Genomic DNA, 18,739 nt, shown 5'->3' with positions numbered 1-18,739 from the left:
ACAATTCCCCCTGATGAGGTCATTAGAATAATGACCTCACAAACACCCTGTAGCCCAGTGTGGCCGGGTTCATCTCTTCTCACTCCTGAGGTCCTTTGTCCCCCTGAGGGGCGAACCATATGTAAGATGACCTCTGTGTTTGCGCAAGTCAGGTGCAAGACAAACTATTACTACAAGGATAGCAGGTCCAGATGACACTCCCCTGTTCTCCCACAGCTTTATTTGGTGTTCCCTTATACCATTCAGACGTAGACTAGAACCTCTGTCCGAAGAGCTCTTAACCTTTATTTTATTGCTGCAGCTACCAGTGTCGTCCAGTTGGGTGATCCTCTGCTCTTAATTCTTCAACCTTAGGGGTTAGACAACCCTTCAGTCGTAACACAGATCAGGGGATTATTCTGCTCCGATTTCAAACAACGATCTGTGTATTCTCCAGAAAAAGGAACAGGAAGGTGTCCCCTTTTTGCCCAAAAGCCTCTCGAACTTCGTTGGTCTGGTGTTCCCGGATTTCCGCCAACCCCTTCATGGTTATTGCTGTGTTTATGGGATCCATCCTTTTGTGGTGACTAGCTGGAGCCCAAACGCCATGACCCTTGGACCCAGTTGATGTCTCGGCAGTCACTGTGTCTGACTCTGCTACGGAGGATCCTCGCATCTCTGTGACCTCGTCTGGTGTCTGTTCCTTTCTCTGTAAGAGACAGAAAACCAAAACACCTCTCTTCCTAACCCTAATAATCTAATGTTATTATCTACTGACCTTCTAGTGATTCAGAATTGGTCTAAAACATTCAGAATGTCCCAGGGACTTATTCTAATCATATCTTATGTGTGTGTAAGCATGTTTGCATTTAGCCCTCCGCACTCAAGGCATTTCTTACACTTTATCAGTCCGGACAGTCACGCCGAACGAAGCTTCTGACCTTCAAAAGGCCGAGTGCCAACTCGTTATAAGCACATTTGCAAGGTGTGTCTGAAAATTATTGAAACCCCTCTTTTTAACAAAAGACAAAAAATTAACAAATCTTCTAAACGCTATTCAGTTCATTTCAATGAGTAATGATTAAACATGAAAGTGATAGTTTATGCTTTTTCACTGATTCTCTAAAAGGTCCGTCTTCTCGGACCGCTATTAGCTTAAGCTTTACCATTCCTAAATTATTAAAGACACAAATGAAGTTATAAAATGTTCAAATAATCCTGGTTTGATGTTAAAGCTCAACCTTCCCCCCCTTTTTTGACACATTCCAATGTGTCAAATCAACGGAGCTAGAACATTCAAAAAAAAAAAGTTAGGCAGCTACAAAGTTTCCCAGACTCTTAAGGTGATCCGCGTGTAACGTTCTGACTCAGGTATTTAATATTTTAATAAATCTCGTTTAATTAACTGCCACTATTTAAACTAACCTTAAAGACATAATTTAAGAAAAGATCACAAAGAATAACATGATATCAGTGTTTTGTAAGCGCGTGCGGCCTTCTATGCTCGAAGCCTTTCCCCTCAATAGATCAGTCAGACATTCGCGCTGACTGTAGCTTTTAACCCTTATTAACTTGAGCACAACTCTACAATGAGCAACAAGTTGCAATATGTATAAAAATGATCATGGTTACACCTGCAATGAAAAATTATATCATTATCCTAACACCTGTAAATGGAAGATTCATCAGAAGTTATAACAATCACAAGAACACAGATGTTAGTATAAGGTCAAAAGCTTCAATAAATGATCATCGATGCAATGCTTGTTGCATGATTCTCATACAATAATAATGCTGACATTGAAAATAACAGTGTAACACCCCCTTTTTTTTTTTTTTTTTTTTTTTCTCACCATATAATCCTCTCATAACTCACCAAGCTGACAGGACAACACAGGTACATGTTAAAATTCTTAAGATCATGTTTAAAGCACAAAAATGGAATTTTCTTTCATTCAGTAATCACTTGTATTAATCAATCAGAAGAAAACATGTCACAGTTTGACTTTTATTAACCACTAAATTTGTCGTGTTATCACTGGTTGTGATTTTTTTTTTTTTTTTTTTTGAAGTTAAGTTGTTGTCCTGCAACCCAGAGGGTTTATTTGTTAGTAGTGGATAAACTTTATTGTGTAACGGCGGGTGTATGTTAAGTTTCACTGCTTTAAACTTGCTGGAAAATCTTCACGTGTTCATGGGTGTAAGCTGTTTCTTCATTGCGTGTATGTGCGTTTGTACATGGGCTAATTTAACGTTTTTTCTCAAACGAGGCATTTCTCTAGCACGTGCCTCTCTCTCACATTTCTCTGCTTGTGTGTGTTTTTGTTTCACCTTCTTGTTGTGATGCTCCAGGCGCCTTCCCAACCTCCACAAGTCTGTTGGCCGCAATTTTATGTGTAAAACTTCTCTTAATTTCTCCTTTAATTCTCTGCTAGCTGCTGTCTTTTCCACAGCTGCTGATTCTTGCTGATTTTGTGTCCATTACTATAATTTTGCTTCGGCCGCCGTGCTTGTGGGGGCAGTTGGTCCAGCCCCATAGCCACCTGTATCAACACACTGAGAGATTTATTTAATATCATTTTCATCACTGTTAATTAGACTAGCAGGCAAGACGCCCACCTTTGCACTGCAGACTACATGCCAGTCTCCCAACACACTCCTCTCTGAGTTTCCGCTTTAAACTCCAACATCATTCACACCCTAGTCATTCAACACCTTATTTGTAGTATCATAATCAGCAAAATCAGCGTTTTACTTACAGGCATGTATCATTGTTTGCAAATCAAAATTATAAAACTCAAAAACACGCTAAACAGGAAGCAAAGTCCTCTGTGCGCGTCACAGCTCATTTGCATGTTCACACACCGTCTAAAAATAGCTCGCAGCGCTGCAGTGCGCTGTCGTCACACACAGGGTCACACAAAGCTCAGACAAAACTCTTCTATTTTATATTACAAAGACGTCTTATATTTACAATCACTGACAGGCCTGACAGATTCAGCACCTAACAAATTTCGACAAATTTAAGTTAACGGGTCCAACCGAAGAAAGCTTCACTTTTTTGTAATCAATTAACCAGTATCTGTTTCCTCCAGAACAGCCTATGGCCTGATTTCTAAAATCCCTAACTCAATTTAACTGTGTCCAAAAAAGCACATCACACCATTTAAACGGTGAGGAGATTCTAACTCCTAGCTTATTTCGGGATGCCCTGTACCCCACAGTTAAAGCCAAACTGAACTACCCCTGTTCGCCGACAGGTCAAGACCGCGCGTCCACGGCCAGGAGGGAGCGTAACCTCCGGGCTATGTGCTTCTTAGCATCTTCCAGTGCCGTCCTATAACAATTTTCACCTAAACAATTTTGACAAATTTTAACATATCAATTAAACAGTATCTGTTACCTCCAGAACAGTTTCTGACCTAATTTGTAAAACTATTAACCAGTCTCTGTTTCCTCCAGAACAGTTTCTGTCCTAATTTCCCTACCAAACTACCTGAGCCTTCAGCTCAATATCCAGGGACTCAAACCCAACATTATATCTGTTACCTCCAGAACAGTTTCATATTTCTTCAACTTCATTAAACATTCTTAAGCAACTTTAACTGCATAACACACGGTGATTCTCATCAAAATCAAAACAGACACTCTACCAGTAATTTCAGTGAGTAGACTTTAATTTAGTCATATCCAATTTGGCACATTTTGGAAATAATTCAACAGGTAGTGCCTTACCTTTAGATAAGCCGGCTTTTGTCCACTCAAATCAGACCACTGGCTCGTGCCTGTCCGTTCGACAACCTCGGACCGTCCAAACTTTTAAATTCCACCCCAATACCACAGGACGAGCCCCCAAGCTGTTAAGGTTCAAAATATTGGGGATGGAGACAAGAGAAAAAACCACAATAACAACACTGGTCCGGCCGGGTTGAGTCAAACGATGATTTAATGATCACACACGTGGGAGATGGACACTGATGCAGACAGCCTCAAAATCTCAAAATGGTGGAGCATTGCTCAAACTTTTATAACCTCTGGTGCCTCCACCTTATCATAAAAAGCCTAAACATTCACATGCTCTCTCTCACACAGCGCCTAAGCTACGACCTTGGCTCCCTGTTTATCTGCTCCTGCTGAAATGGGGCAGAAAACTCCAGCACACTCTGTTCTCTTCTACTCAGACAAATTAGACAATAACCTTCTGCGAACAGTATTTCTTATAACTCAGCAATATAATGCATCATAAAACAATATCATTCATTCACAACAAGTCAGCAATTTAATGTAATGCAAATCAGTTTAACTAATGCAATAGTTATCAGCTTCTTCTAATTCAGGAGAATAATGCAAACTAAAACTACATAATAATTCACAATCTTTAATTAGGGGTATAACATGGCATAAAATAATATCATAATTTTACAGGAGCTTGATAGCTGTCCACCTCCAAAGTTCATTATGAGTTTTGGAGGTGGACATGGTCAACACTTTTAAGAGTTGGCGTAAGACTTTACTTCTTTATAGAGCTTATAGTTGGGGCTGGTTCAGGTCAGCCCTTAGTTGTCATAGGACCAGACTGCTGGGGGTTAGTGCCCCCCCCCCCTTTGTCTGTCTCTTTCAGGGTTATGCAGGCTCAGTATTGGTTGAAGATGCAGTCACATCTCCTTTTAAATAAAAACTCTCCCCCTCTCCCTCACCTCCATCTGTAAACACACATGTCTCAGTAATGCAGTTCATGCATGTTACTAACTAAACTTCTTCCCTGGAGTTTCTGTGCTCTCTCATCCAGCAGGTTCTGAAGGATCGTGGCTGCTGCTGTGGTCCTGCTTGACATCTAGGCAAGGCCAGGCAAGGCAAGTTTATTTGTATAGCACAATTCAACAACAAGGTGATTCAAAGTGCTTTACAGAGACATTAGAAACAAAAACAAATAAAAAGCATGATTTAAAATTGATTAAAACAAGCAAACAAACAAACTAACTAATTAACAAACAAACAAAACAGTATATAAAATCAGAACAGATAAAATCAGAACAATAGATAAAATCAGTAGTTAAAATGTTAGTTTTGAAATTTAAGCTTAAAAGTGTGGATTTGGTGCTTTATTCAAATGCAGCTCAGAACAGGTGAGTCTTCAACCTGGATTTAAATAAACTGAGTGTTTCAGCTGATCTGAGGCTTTCTGGGAGTTTGTTCCAGATATAAGGAGCATAAAAGCTGAATGCAGCTTCTCCGTGTCTGGTTCTGACTCTGGGAACTGATAAAAGACCGGATCCAGATGACCTGAGGGATCTGGAAGGTTCATACTGGGTCAGGAGGTCACTGATGTATTTTGGTCCTAAACTATTCAGAGCTTTATAGACCAGCATCAGAACTTTAAAGTCTATCCTCTGACGGACAGGCAGCCAGTGTAAAGACCGCAGAGCTGGACTGATGTGGTCCACTTTTTTGGTCTTAGTGAGGACTCGAGCAGCAGAGTTCTGAATGAGCTGTAGTTGTCTGACTGATTTTTTAGGTAGACCTGTAAAGATGCTGTTACAGTAATCAAGCCTACTAAAGATGAATGCATGGACTAGTTTGGACTAGTCTACTACATATATTATTACTCTCTGACTTAATTTGATTAATTTATATTACAATGAAGGTGTATAAAGCATGACATGAATATAGAATTCTATATTCATGTCATGCTTTATACATATCTTAAGATATTTCGTCCTAAAAAACTGTCATATGTCACAACCTAAATTATACACTGCACTGCACGTAAAGTAAGTAACATCTTGTATGAGGTGATTAGGGTCAGCAGTGCTGTGTATGGGAGACTAAAGCAAAGTTAACTGCACCAGTAGCAGTTTCACAACATGTTGTATATTATACGTTTCTACCTGTTTGTAATATGTCATCTGTCATGTTTAGATGCAGTGACAATTGCACATTTGGAGTCGTGGTCATATGTGGTTTTTATATACAGGGTATTATTTTTTTCTTTTAATTGTCATTTTTTTCTATTATTCTTGTTTGTTTGCACATCATTATTGTGTGCATATTGCATATGTAACATTACTTTTATTGTTAATATTATTATTAGATACCAAAGATACAATTTGATTAACGGTTTTCCTGTCAAAATAAGTGTTTAAAAGCTGTACAATCCTTATTCTAGAGGAAAATAGAGATAAAATAATCTGAATATTTCTCTCTCACTTATCAGTCTCAATCAATCAGTCTTTATTTATAAAGCACTTTTCATACAGAAAATGTAGCACAACGTGCTTTACATAGTTAAAAGGAGCCCACCCCACCCTCCAACTCACTCCCCACACTCTCATTAACATAAATGATGTGAATACACACATATCCCCCCCCCCCCCCCCCCCCCCCCCCACACACACACACACACACACACACACACACACACACGCGCACACTTAAAGAGTAAAAATTGGGTAAAAATTGGGCTTATAACATGATCAAGGCCTCTTACCCAGTGTCATGGATTCTCTGTAGTTTTGGGGACACAGGTCCAAAGTCTGAGGCAGTAAGTCAGATCGAAGAAGGCCATGATTCTAAAATGGGAGTTTACTCGTGTCATTGTGTATATCCAGGAATATGTGCCTGAGGATAGTTGTCATGAAATCAATATTAAATCAAAGTATTCCTTAATGACCACAGCTGGCATGAGTTCTCCAAAGCTGCCTGCTGTCTCAGGATCTGTCTCCAAAAAGAACCAGGGAGGGCTAACATGTCATGTTCTAAACTGATGAAGAAAATGCACATTAAACATAGTATAAACTTACTGAGTGAAGTAATGTGAAGAGGATGCCTTTAGCTCCTATTGGGTTGGTTCCTTGATCAGTGCAATACAGAATCATTCATCTGGTTTGATGTAATGTCCTTAAAACACGTCAAAATGAGGCTCTGTAGTCTGTGTGGCCTCCACATGCCTGTATGACCTCACTACAACACCTGGGCATGCTCCTGATGAAGTGGCAGATGGTCTCCTGATGGATCTCCTCCCAGACTCCAGGACTAAAGCATCTGCCAACTCCTGGACAGTCTGTGGTGCAGTTGGTGGATGGAGTGAGACGTGATGTCCCAGATGTCCTCAAATGGATTCAGATCTGGGGAATGGGCGGGCCAGTCCACAGCATCAATGCCTTCATCTTGCAGGAACTGCTGACACACTCCAGCGACATGAGGTCTAGCGCTGTCTTGCATTAGGAGGAACCCGGGGCCACCCGCACCAGCATATAGTCTCACAAGGGGTCTGAGGATCTAATTTCAGCACCTAATGGCAGTCAGGCTACCTCTGCCGAGCACACGGGGGGCTGTGCGGTCCCCCAAAGAAATGCCACCCCACACCATTAGTGACCCACTGCCCAACCATCATGCTGGAGGATGTTTCAGGCAGCAGAAGGTTCTCCAATATGTCTCCAGACTCTGTCACAAGTACTTAGTGTGAACTTGCTTTCATCTGTGAAGAGCACAGGGCGCCAGTGGCAAAGTTGCCAATCTTGGTGTTCTCTGGCAAATGCCAAACATCCTGCACGATGTTGGGCTGTAAGCACAACCCCCACCTGTGGACGTTGAGCCCTCATACCACCCTCATGGAGTCAGTATCTGACCGTTTGAACAGACGTGCCTATTTGTGGCCTGCTGGAGGTCATTTTGCAGAGCTGTGGCCTTTCTTTCCTACCCCACAGTACCTTTCCTTATCTTTTGTTTCCTACTCTTTTACTTAGTCTTTGATCACGGTTGTCTTTCTAGATGATTAATTTCATTTGTTCTGGGGCGAGTCACTGGCTCGGGTGCATTCTGGGACTGTCAGTTCACCAGTGTGCTGGCATGCTTCTTAACAAACACACCACTACAGCAAACATCTCAGTTGTACTTGTTGATTTCTTCAACAAAACACTGAACAAAAAATATCCTAGCAACCCAAATATAGGTAAAAGTTCCAGTAAGACTTTAGCATCTGCTATTATTTTCAATCAATTCATCACCAAATGTATAAATAAATAAAAGATGTGCTTACAGTCTGAGGAGATTGTCCCCAACACCACAGATCGCATTCGCAACACTGTCCAGTGATGCTGCATCTCCCTGCAAAGGATCAACTCCTCCTCTCTCAGGCGCCTCACAGCCATCACCTTCTCAAAGACCTTTCTCTTTGTCCGGAGGTCAGCAGCAGCTACAGTTTAACAACATCAGATGGGAAAACATAGTAGCATATTATGATTCAAGAACAAAACATTCAACTACTGCTCAGATACTAGGAGTTTGTTTAAAAAGGATATTTAGAAATCAAGAGCTTACGTTCACTTGTGCTCTGCCAGGGCCAAACGTCGGTCTGCATGAGGGCATCACTGGATACGATTTGCTTTGTTGGTTCAGCGAGCTTGTTGTAGTCGTCAACAGCAGCCGCCAAGCGTTTCTTCTCATCTAAGATGACCTTGTGAATTCTGTGTCGCCTCTTGTTGCTATCTGTAAATAATCATAAAAAGGAACACCTTCACATAATGCATACATTTACATTTTAATCTACACTCATCAATTTGTTTGCTAGAACAAATCACATCCAGCTTAAACAAACCTGGATCTGATTTTATTCTGTTTACAAAGTAGCTGTACAAGCTGTACAAACTGAGCATCAAACGGTCCATTTCAAAGAAACTGTGACACCATTTTGTCTGTAAAGACTTTGTGTTCGCACTCTGATGATGACGACAAGCTCCTCTACTCGTGCCTGCAACGCTCCAAGGCTGCCATCAGTTTGATCCGTTTCTAAGTGAGAGGAATATTAATCAGAACACAGGATGAGTAACAGTCACCAAACTACAGTGGACTCTGTAATCACTGACTTGATGATATTCATTATAAGACATCTGGAGCCTTCATGTGCTGCATTATCATGAGATAACGAGTATGTTGGTGTTCAGCTTTATAAAACCAACTAGTACGACATCACTTCAACCCAGGTCCAATCCAATTTGATCAAACGCAACAACTCTGCCATAAATTCTTCTTTTACAAGGCTTATTTTTCATTGTTTGTTGACACTGTCAGAAAGATCTTAACTCTAAGTTCTTTAATGAGGCCATGGTGGGTCCTGTTGTTATACACGAGTGCATTATATTGAGACTCACCTTCAGCCCATTGCTGCACATCGGCCACCCATTGCTGCAGTGTGTCGTCATCCACACCCAGCTCATTTCTGCTCGCATTCAGGCTCTCCACTTGTTCTCTAAGGATCCTTATGATCTAAGAATACATTAATAAATGTCATTCATATTGACATTTTTAGAGTACTGGTGTTTTCCCCCATTACCACACACATTAAAATGGGTGTTGAAAAAATGACCTTTGGATATCTCTGGCTCAAAGTGCGGCCCAGTTGTTCCACTTTCCTTTTGTTCCAGCCCAAAGCCAGGAGGCTCAGCATGTCTGTTCGCCCTGCATTTCAGTTAGTATACAAATAAGAATGAATGAGCAGGAGACTGAGTGGAATCTCACACACAGACACACACCTGCTTTAGACATGTACTTCGTTGTGATGGCCGCCCTAGACAGGAAACTGTTTACTTGTTCCACCTCTTCTCCAACTGTAGAACCGGCCCCATCCTGAAACGCACCTCCCCATTTGATCTATAGAAAGGAGGTCACAATACATGACTGCTGAATTCATTCAACCTTATAACAAAATGTCTTAAACGTATCCAAGACTACAAGCTGCAGTATACCTCGCACATCCAAGTGTGAGCTACTCAAAATTAAGTACACATTAAGATAAAGTCAAGTAAATAGTATTACGACAACACCAAGAGAAAAACAAAATAAATATCCACCCATCCAAATATGTATCCACACACACACACGTATGAGTATATGGTTATGGCGTTAACGTCATTTTAACAAGATTAACGCTGACAGCACTGATATATATGTGTATCTTACATCATTTGTGTGTCTCTGGATGTATTTCACAAACTCAGCAACTTCCTCATCTTCTTCAATGAAGACACCTTCAAAGTTCCCCTGCTCTGAAGTGCTGAACGAACACAGTGACAGTTGTTTGAAAAGAAACATCAAAATACAATTTTTGTACAAATCCATATTTGATTTATGTCCACAATGCATAACGTACCTTGCATTTGATTGAAAGCGATAAAGCTTGCGGTTTCCATCAACTGACACGGCGAGCATGTCTGGAGTGCAGGCAGGGCAGCTAAAGCATGGCTCCTTGCACATCCTGTCCACCTCACACTTTACAGCACTCCACTCCAAGAAACTTTTACTGAAGGCATCAGCTGATATTCGGCCAGTCTTTTAAGTAGAGGACAAACAACAGAATATTCAAGGACAGTCATCATAAACATTGATTTGCACAATTTCCTTAAACTTGACAAATTTAGAAACTCACCCTTCCAAAATGGGCTGTTCGTTCATCCAGCACTTTGACAAAGGCCTTAAGTGACATCCCTGGTGCAGCTTCTTAATGTCATAGAAAGACTGAAAGACATCCATTGAAAACAGGGTGCAGAAATTTAAGGTGCCAGGCCAATATCCACCACCCTGGAAGTCCTTAACTGAGGGGGACCACATTAGGTCACAACTGGTGCAGCTCACCACTGGCAGTGCAAGGTTATAACGGCCTTTAGGAAGGATAAGGAGAAATCCAGTCATGGCTCAACAAAGACATTCATTTGTTTCATGTTGTGAAGATTTCATGTTGTTTTCAAAGCGGTCTGGTAAATCCAAATGACCTTTGACAGGTGCCCACATATACTGCGGGCCGAGGGTAATTCAAAACAATGTAGCAATGTACAATTTGCACTAAAACCTGCAAACACGTCTATTGTGTATGTACTGTGTGACAAAAGAGCAACTTACCATTTATGGTTACAAGAGCCACAATTGCACCGGGTGAAACCTCAACGTTACCTGCTGGGCAGTCACACACAGTCTGGCCTTTGCACAGGCAACAGCCGAACTAACATTAAAACACACAATATATACAAAAAGAATTGGAAATTAAATGATACACAATAAATATACAATAACAGCACACACTCATAGTACATAGCAAGAAATGCATAGGACTTAAAAACCGTACCTATTGGCCTGTGAAACTCTGATGAAGGCTGCAAAAACCCTCCTGTTACTGCCTCTCTGCTGTGCAGGACAAAGCGTGTGTGAACTGCAATATCACAGTCAGCACAAAGGAATGGAAGAGACAGGCAGTCCAGACACCTCACAACTACTTGTTTGCCACACTGACACACACGGTGTGACCGTGGATCCAGAGTAGCTAACATATTGTCTATAAGACAAGGCCTGGCCTCTTTCCACTTTTGCAAGGACACCATGTTTCTGATCTCCCAGTGAGTAGCAGCTGCCTCAGATGACGTCTCACAAGTCATGGCTGCGTCCTCTTCTCCTTCCTCCAACCACTGAAGGAGCTCCTGACGAAGCACCTCAGTTCCACACACTAACAGAAAAAAAATAAAGAAGCTCTTCCACAAAGTGAAAAACACTCTGGGCAGTATGTTTCTTAGGACTGCACAAAAGCCCTGCCTAACTCAACTATAACAACAAATATAAAAGAAAACTTTAAAAAAGGAATCACAACATATAAAAGAAGGTAAAGTACCTTTTGTTGGGTTGACACTGGCAACATAACCAGGTTCTTCACGTGGACATTGATGCTGATCTGCGGACACTGGGGGGAAAAGAGATCGAAGAATATTTACTTACTGAAATTCTTTGGTGAAAACAAGTTGTGAGATAAAATCAATGGTTGTGAGAACACTGACCACATGGCAACTAGTACTTCGACTAGATGATGGTCTTTGAGGAATAAAATCTCCCTGTCTGTCATTTTTTCCAGCGCACTGGTCTTGGCTGAGGTTCACTCTGTGCATCATTCTACGCAATTAACGAGGAAAAAATGCAACACCTAAAATACAGACCATGATTAAAACGTGGTGGGGGCGGCATCACAGGCATGGGCAGAAAAAACCCAAAACAAAACGCTCATGCTGAGCCACAGCTGTAAAAGCTGCTGGTCATAATATCAGTTTGGTTATGTGGTGAGAGGGAAACATGAAGATGAAACCAGGAGATGTCCTTACTGAATCATCAGAGCTGAGCAGGTGATGGAGAAACAGGTTTACCTTTCAGGTGACATGAACGAGTTGAAGTTATGAACTGTTTCTGAGAGACAAATAACACCAGGATCCTTTTCTAAGTAGCTCACAGCTGGTAACTGTGCAGGTGCGGATCTAGCAAAGTGTTGCCAGGGGGGCAGGTAGGGCATTAACAGGGAGAGGGGGGCACAAAGAAATACTTTTCTTTCTTATTCTCATTTAAAATGTCTCACTTTTAATAAATAATTATCTGAATCTTACAACCAAAGTTTTTATCTGATGTAAAATGTATAGAAATCCTACATATACCAACAAGACTGTACATCACTGTCACAACAGTGTTTGTTTTCATTCAAAGGCTTTATGGCTTTAATACCTGGGGGGCCGGTCTCTAGTCAAAATGCCCGGGCTGATTTTTTGTCCCAGTCCAGCCCTGGCCAACAGGGAAACAAACGCCGACACTGCGGTCTCGGACGACAGTACACCTAAAGCTGGGCAGACACTGCAATTTTCAAACTGCACGATTGACTCGCAGGGGTTATAAGTTGGTAGGTCACGATGCAGGTCTCACACTATACCGCCCGATGCTCTGATGCGACCTGAGTGCTCACACTGTGCCTCCATAAAATGAAGGTTATAACAGAAAATCTGTCGCTCTCTCCGTCTTTCACTCACACAGACACACCACCACCATCAACTTTGCTAAATTGCTAATGAAAAACATTGATCAGGCAGCTGTGAATGAGCAGCAGTGTAAATCCAACTATTTTCACGGTTGTTGTGGTCGTGATAATTTTGTGATGCCACATCGAAAAGGCTCGGATGAGCTTTCCAAAGTTCTACAAGTTGTGCCTCCATCGCTTGTGTCCAGATCACAGGCTGCACTGCCGTGCTGCTCCGTCTTTTTCACCGACGTTTACGTGTTTGCGCGTGAGCAGTGTGAGCGGCTGCGGTGACACCCTCACGAGCGAGCAATGTTTGTTTCCCTCAGAGAAAGAAAAAAAGGCTGCAAAAGTACAGGGAGGAATGGGAAAAGGAAAACACCTGGCTGGAAAAGGTCACCATAACACCTATAAAGTGCACTGCACTGTGTGCCGGCGCACTTTTTCCACAGGCATGCTTCTAATGGTGGGCACATGAAGAACATGAGGGGCGTGAAAATTTCTTGTCCACCAGGCCACGGCAGAAGCAGATATGGTATGTAAACACTGGTTTGTTTTTTAAACCCTCTGGTTAAGGTTAATATGGGCATGTGCAGTGAATATCAGCGCTATGTGGCCAGAAGTGTGATAATATAATTTATTTTGTGTAATAAACAACTGCAAGGATAGATGATTACAACAAATAGATGACTAATACATAAAAGTAATACATAGATGAATAATGATGATGAGTTATGATGCGTAATCATGGGAACAAGTGGGTTTACAAATGGGAGCAAAAGCTGAAAAAATGCCTCTACTTAAGCCAATTGCACTAAATGCACTAAATGTGCACAGTTACAAGAATATTTTTCTTTCTATTGTTTTCTATTAATTTATATAATTTTAAGTTAAGCAGGACAGAGTTCTTTTAAAGAAAGATTTACTTTTATTCTCAAAAGTTAAGCATGACAGGCTTCTGTTTAAGAAAGAGACCTGTTTTACTGTGTTAATGTTGTCATTTTGAGCTAAAAATAAATGGCTAAATGATCATTTGTTTCCCATGTGGTCATATCACAAAGAATATGCATCTGCTTAAATCAAATTCAAGTCAAATGGTTAAAAAAATAATTTCACACACAAAGAAAAAGAGCTAAAAATTCACCACACTGGGAAGGGTGAAGACAACTGGGTTGCCCGGCCCTGGCCACGAGGTGCCCCTTATTTATTTCTCAGGGAGTTGGCAACCCTATGTCTTCATGATCGAAATAACTTGAACACAAACACAAACAAACAAAGAGGAAGACCGAACCGAAAGGAAAAGACTACAAGTCCCAGCATCCTCTGTGTTTAGGGAGCAGTAGTGAAAGTGAAAGTATTGAGCCTCCGTTGAGAGGAGAAGGAGGAGGAAGGTGGAGCTGAGGCAGGTGAGCAAAGGCGTAGATTTTGCATGGACGGGAGGGACGTGTCCCCACCAATAATTTGATCTCTTCGAGAAAAGAAAAACAAACCCGATAGAAAGAAAGAAAAAAACAATCTGTCAACGTCTAATTCACCCAGCAGTGCAGAAAGAGTTAAATTACGTTCTCTACTGGAGTCCTACGTCATGTGACAAATATGGCCAATGTGATTGGCTGTGCCTTTCAGGGAGCTCTGTTTAGTAGTGATGTGCGATACCACTGATTTCCTTTCCGATCCGATACCAAGTAAAATTCAGGGTGGTATCGGTGATACTGATCCGATACCGATACTCTGTACAAAAACTTAATGTTTCATTGCATTTCATAATACAATATATAATTGTATTATGTAATTGTAATAATAACCTAACCATATTGCTTCATAATGATTAGAGGACATCAGACAACTTGTTTTTATTGCTTAATAATGCAGAATAATCATATAGAAATTAAAAAAAAACTGACGTTGTGCGCTATTTGAGCATGTTGCCTGCCTGCAGCACTAAAGGACTCTGCGAGAGACGTCTGTCTCGCTCTAGCAGCACCTGTCCCTGTCCTCCTCTTCAGTTCACCTCAACATAAGCTTATCATATTCTGTGATGTGATTTACTCCGAGGTGTTTGACGAGGTCAGTGGTGTTGCCACAACACCTCACTGTCTTGCCACATATATCACAAACAGCGTCTGGGCTGTTTGTGGAGGTAAAACGCGTCCACACATGACTCTGTTTGCGCTCAGCCATTGTTGTGAGTGTGCACGCCATGGGCTGCGACACATTTATACAGCCGTATTTCGCATATGACTATGAAAGGCATAAGAGGAAGTAGTTCCTTCCAAATTAGATGATCCGAATCATATAGTTTCTTTCCACTGCGTTCATTTTAATGGAAAAACTACAAATTTACCCCAGAGTACTAAAATATCGATATTATAATATGAGAATCGATTCTAGAACATAAATTGCTGGTATCGGAAGAATCGATATTTCAGTATCGATCCGCACACCACTACTGTTTAGTTTTAGCAGCGGCAAGCCTGCGCTGCTAGGGCCTGCAAGGAGGAGAGGTGGGTGGCAGCAAAAAGGAAGTACCTGGATATAAGAAAGTGTTTTTCAAAGAAACCTGTAAGTTACTTAAAGTCAAGCTCACTCATAAAATGTGTCCGTCACAATAACGTTACAGGCTATGCTAGGCTTTGGCCCACATCAGTCTAAAATTGTATGTAACCATGAATAACGTGTTTTGGAAACTAACTGCACAACAGGCAGCACTATTAGTTCTCTCAGTCTCTGAGCAGCATTTCTAATTTTGATTGAAACTGTCAGAGAAAACGGCAGCGTCGAGCGAGCCAGGATATTCGTTTACAGAGGCTGTTAAAATTATATGTCTGACGTTAAAATGTTGGTGACACAATAATTTCATCCTAATGGCACTGACATATTCATAGGGTTCATTTTTGAGACAAAATGTCATGAGGTAGTCATGATTTTACAAATAAATAAAAATAAAACCTTGTAGTGCAGTTTGCACAAATTGTTTTAAAAATGCACTCAGCCTACAAACATTACTGATGAGTCAAGATCTGCACAAAGTGACAGAAACACTGAAGCAGCTCCACATTTTATTCTTATTGTCATGTATGTCCTATTTGTCAGGTGACAGAAGAAACAACACAAAGCTCAGAGAGTAATGGTGACACAAGATCACACGTGAAAATAAAAAACTTAAAATAACCGGGTTGCACAAATATGCACACCCTTAAACTAATACTTTGTTGCAGCACCTTTGCCTTTTATCACTCTAATCAGTCTTTTTGGGTAGGAACCTGCTAGCATGGCACATCTTGATGTGGAAATATTTGCTCACTCTTCTTTGCAAAATTCACATATAAAACTATGAATTGTAATTTTAAATGGTTTAAAAGCAGGTAGAATAGCACATGTAGGCAGGTATACTTCTCCTTTTTTATCAAGAAGCAAAGACAAAAAGGGGAACAAAAGAAACAGGGCAGGGTTCGGTGGTTGAATCATCCGTCCCCACCAATGCCAAAACCAAATCTACGTCTTTGCAGGTGAGTGTTCACATGAATATGTTTCTTCTTATGACATAAAATAATTCCACGCTGTTCGTGTCTGTGGGTGAAATGTGAGGCCGGTCGGCTCCTCTGAGCGCTGGTTTCCTGTAAGTAGAGAGGAAGTGAGTTTAGCTGAGCCTCCGTTTAGTGTGAGAGAGCAGGAGGAGAGTGAGAGCTGTGCTGAGGCAGGGTGAGTGTTAACACCGCTCTGACATTACTGTGTCTCTGTGGCGGGAACAACAGGCTCTGTCAGTGGAGGCAAAAATAATCAGACTTTGGTTTTTCAAAGGAAACAACTTTATGTCGGAAGTTCCCGCACGCTCATTGGATAACGATGTGTCAATCTCGAGCTATTAGCCAATGAGCGCGCGGATTCACAGGAAGACCCGCCTTTATCACGGGACTTTAAAAACTACAATGGCGACAGAAACTCCGTGAGTGGAGTTCAGGGTGACGTTGTGAAACTGTGACGTTTGAGCCACTTCCTGTTCTCAGTCCCAGCGTCCTGATCACCGAGGTTTCTGTTGCTCTGATATCTGATATTGATTATATTGGTAAACAGGCTGTAGCATAAACATCAAACACAGCTGAAGCAGTATTTGGATGGTTGGCTTCAAATGATCCGTCGGTTTGAAAAGTAAAAACAATTTAAAATAGGTGAAGCTGATGCAGGGTGAGTGTTAACACCAGGACTTTAGAGGGAAGAAGAGTCACAGTATGTTGTTGACGGGTTGTTGTTCAATCGGGGGAGGCTCTCCGTTGAGGAGAAAAGCTTGAATTTGTTTGTATACGGATTATCCATTGTTTATTATTGCTCACCACAAACAACTATCTGATTGAATAGTTTTCTTATCAGATAGAGAAATAAAATGTATCGCAAAATGTAAAAGCAAAATTTCCCCGCCTGGGCTGCCTTGCGCCTGATTGTTCTGTAAATAGTTTGAAATGGTTACATAAAAAGCGTCTGAGCCTTGGCTGCATTTTTAGGTAAATATAACTTTGTAGTCTGCAAAACTTTTGTGTATTTTAAAAAATGTACAATTTCTGTTTGCATTTCAAGTTATGAAAATGATTTGTTAAACATGCTTGTGGTTTTTACAGTCAAAAATATCACTTTCTACTCGTATTTTAAATTTTTTCTGAATTTAGATAAATTGTGCTGATGCAGTTTGTCAAAATGAGAAAATAACAGATTGGCAAGATAAACAGTTTTTAAATGTGAAATACAGAGGCCAAATCAAAAGTAGTCAAAAACGGCCAATTACACCCTGGACACCAGCTTTCTGGAGTATTTGAAATAACGGTAATATGAGTGGTCCATATGGTCACAAAGAATAGCCACTTGTTTCTGTGCTACCAAAGTTCCCCAGCTTTCATTCAAAATGTGTTTATCGTCAGCACCTGCACATTAAACTACTTAAACATTATAAATGTCTTCAAGCTCACACTGAGGCCTGTGGGGCACAATCAGCCACTGAGACAGTTCACACATTTATATGTGTTTGTATATGAATATTTCATACTTTAAGACTGCCTGTTTATTTAAGGGAGATGAACAAAATACATTGGAATTGTAAAAAATAATATCACAAATGACAAATTCAATAGATTTTAAGTAGATGCTTGTGCATTCTTAAAGTCTTATATGTTGAATTGAACTATTTGATCTGTTCAAAGCCTCCCAGTCAGTGCTGTTCTCCATGCCTGTCTGACTGTACATGTTATTAGGTGGACAGAAGTATCTCCACTTTGACTTTTCTGTGTCACCATCAGAGCTTCTGCACAGTGTGTTTCTGGAGCAGATAACATTGCAGCATTATGGAGACATTATGGAGACAAAAAGGAAAGCGTCTGCTGCTGCTTCAACCTCTCTGGATCATCAGGACACAGCTCCTCCTCTCTCAGCACACACACCGTCCTGTTTACCATCACCTCCACCTGCAGAGAGAAGAAGGAAGAGCAGAGGAGATAAACGAGTGTTTCCAGAGACTCTTCATCAGCTGTCAGTCAGTGATGCAGCACATCCAGTATAAAGAGCAGCAGGGACTTCAGTGCTGGGACTGTACTAGGACTCATTGTTGCTTCACTTTTTCTAATCTTTGGATTTTTATTGAAGTTGATGAAAATGTTTTTCCCTCCTAGTTTGAGTTTGGACTTTCATTCATTAGAAGAACCTTGGTGTGTCCACTCTGAGCTCTGTAGGAACCCCAACAACAAGCCCAACAATCCAGATGGACGGTTCCAGCTGTTAACTGGAGGAATTCCATCCAAACATCTGCTCTCACTAAATTCTTCCTCACCTACAGACTGTGTTCTTCACTGCTTTAAACTTGGAAATGAATGCAGTCATTGGTCTGGGTGCTGCTTTGTTCAGAGAGCTGATTGGCTGTTGACAGCGTTTGATCAGAGCCTGTCAGCTGTTACCATGGCAATCTCA

General features: G+C 41.1%; 3 protein-coding genes and 1 pseudogene across 3 annotated transcripts in view; all 4 read right to left on the bottom strand.

Moving 5' to 3' along the window:
- Positions 1–18,739, bottom strand: part of LOC146634559 (protein NLRC3-like) — a 188,647-nt gene that overhangs the window by 142,274 nt on the left and 27,634 nt on the right. The window lies entirely within an intron of this gene.
- LOC146634560 (protein NLRC3-like) overlaps positions 1–18,739 on the bottom strand; it is a 92,353-nt gene that overhangs the window by 46,012 nt on the left and 27,602 nt on the right. The gene's annotated exons all lie outside the window — the stretch shown is intronic.
- Positions 1–18,739, bottom strand: part of LOC146634561 (NACHT, LRR and PYD domains-containing protein 12-like) — a 133,801-nt pseudogene that overhangs the window by 93,720 nt on the left and 21,342 nt on the right.
- Positions 8,633–10,459, bottom strand: LOC146634562 (uncharacterized). The gene is made up of 7 exons (XM_085349545.1): positions 10,403–10,459; positions 10,127–10,305; positions 9,937–10,030; positions 9,510–9,627; positions 9,344–9,435; positions 9,129–9,243; positions 8,633–8,766 (listed from the first exon to the last, which is right to left on the bottom strand). Exons 1-7 carry the CDS (start codon positions 10,457–10,459, stop codon positions 8,633–8,635), a joined length of 789 nt encoding a protein of 262 aa, XP_085205671.1.

This window comes from Diplotaxodon limnothrissa, linkage group LG3 (assembly GCF_057381915.1).
Source record: "Diplotaxodon limnothrissa isolate DT_005_m linkage group LG3, D_limnothrissa_male_GT1.1, whole genome shotgun sequence".
Taxonomy (NCBI): domain Eukaryota; kingdom Metazoa; phylum Chordata; class Actinopteri; order Cichliformes; family Cichlidae; genus Diplotaxodon; species Diplotaxodon limnothrissa.
Note: the sequence above shows the minus strand (reverse complement) of the source record. Positions and strands in the feature narration are given on the sequence as shown.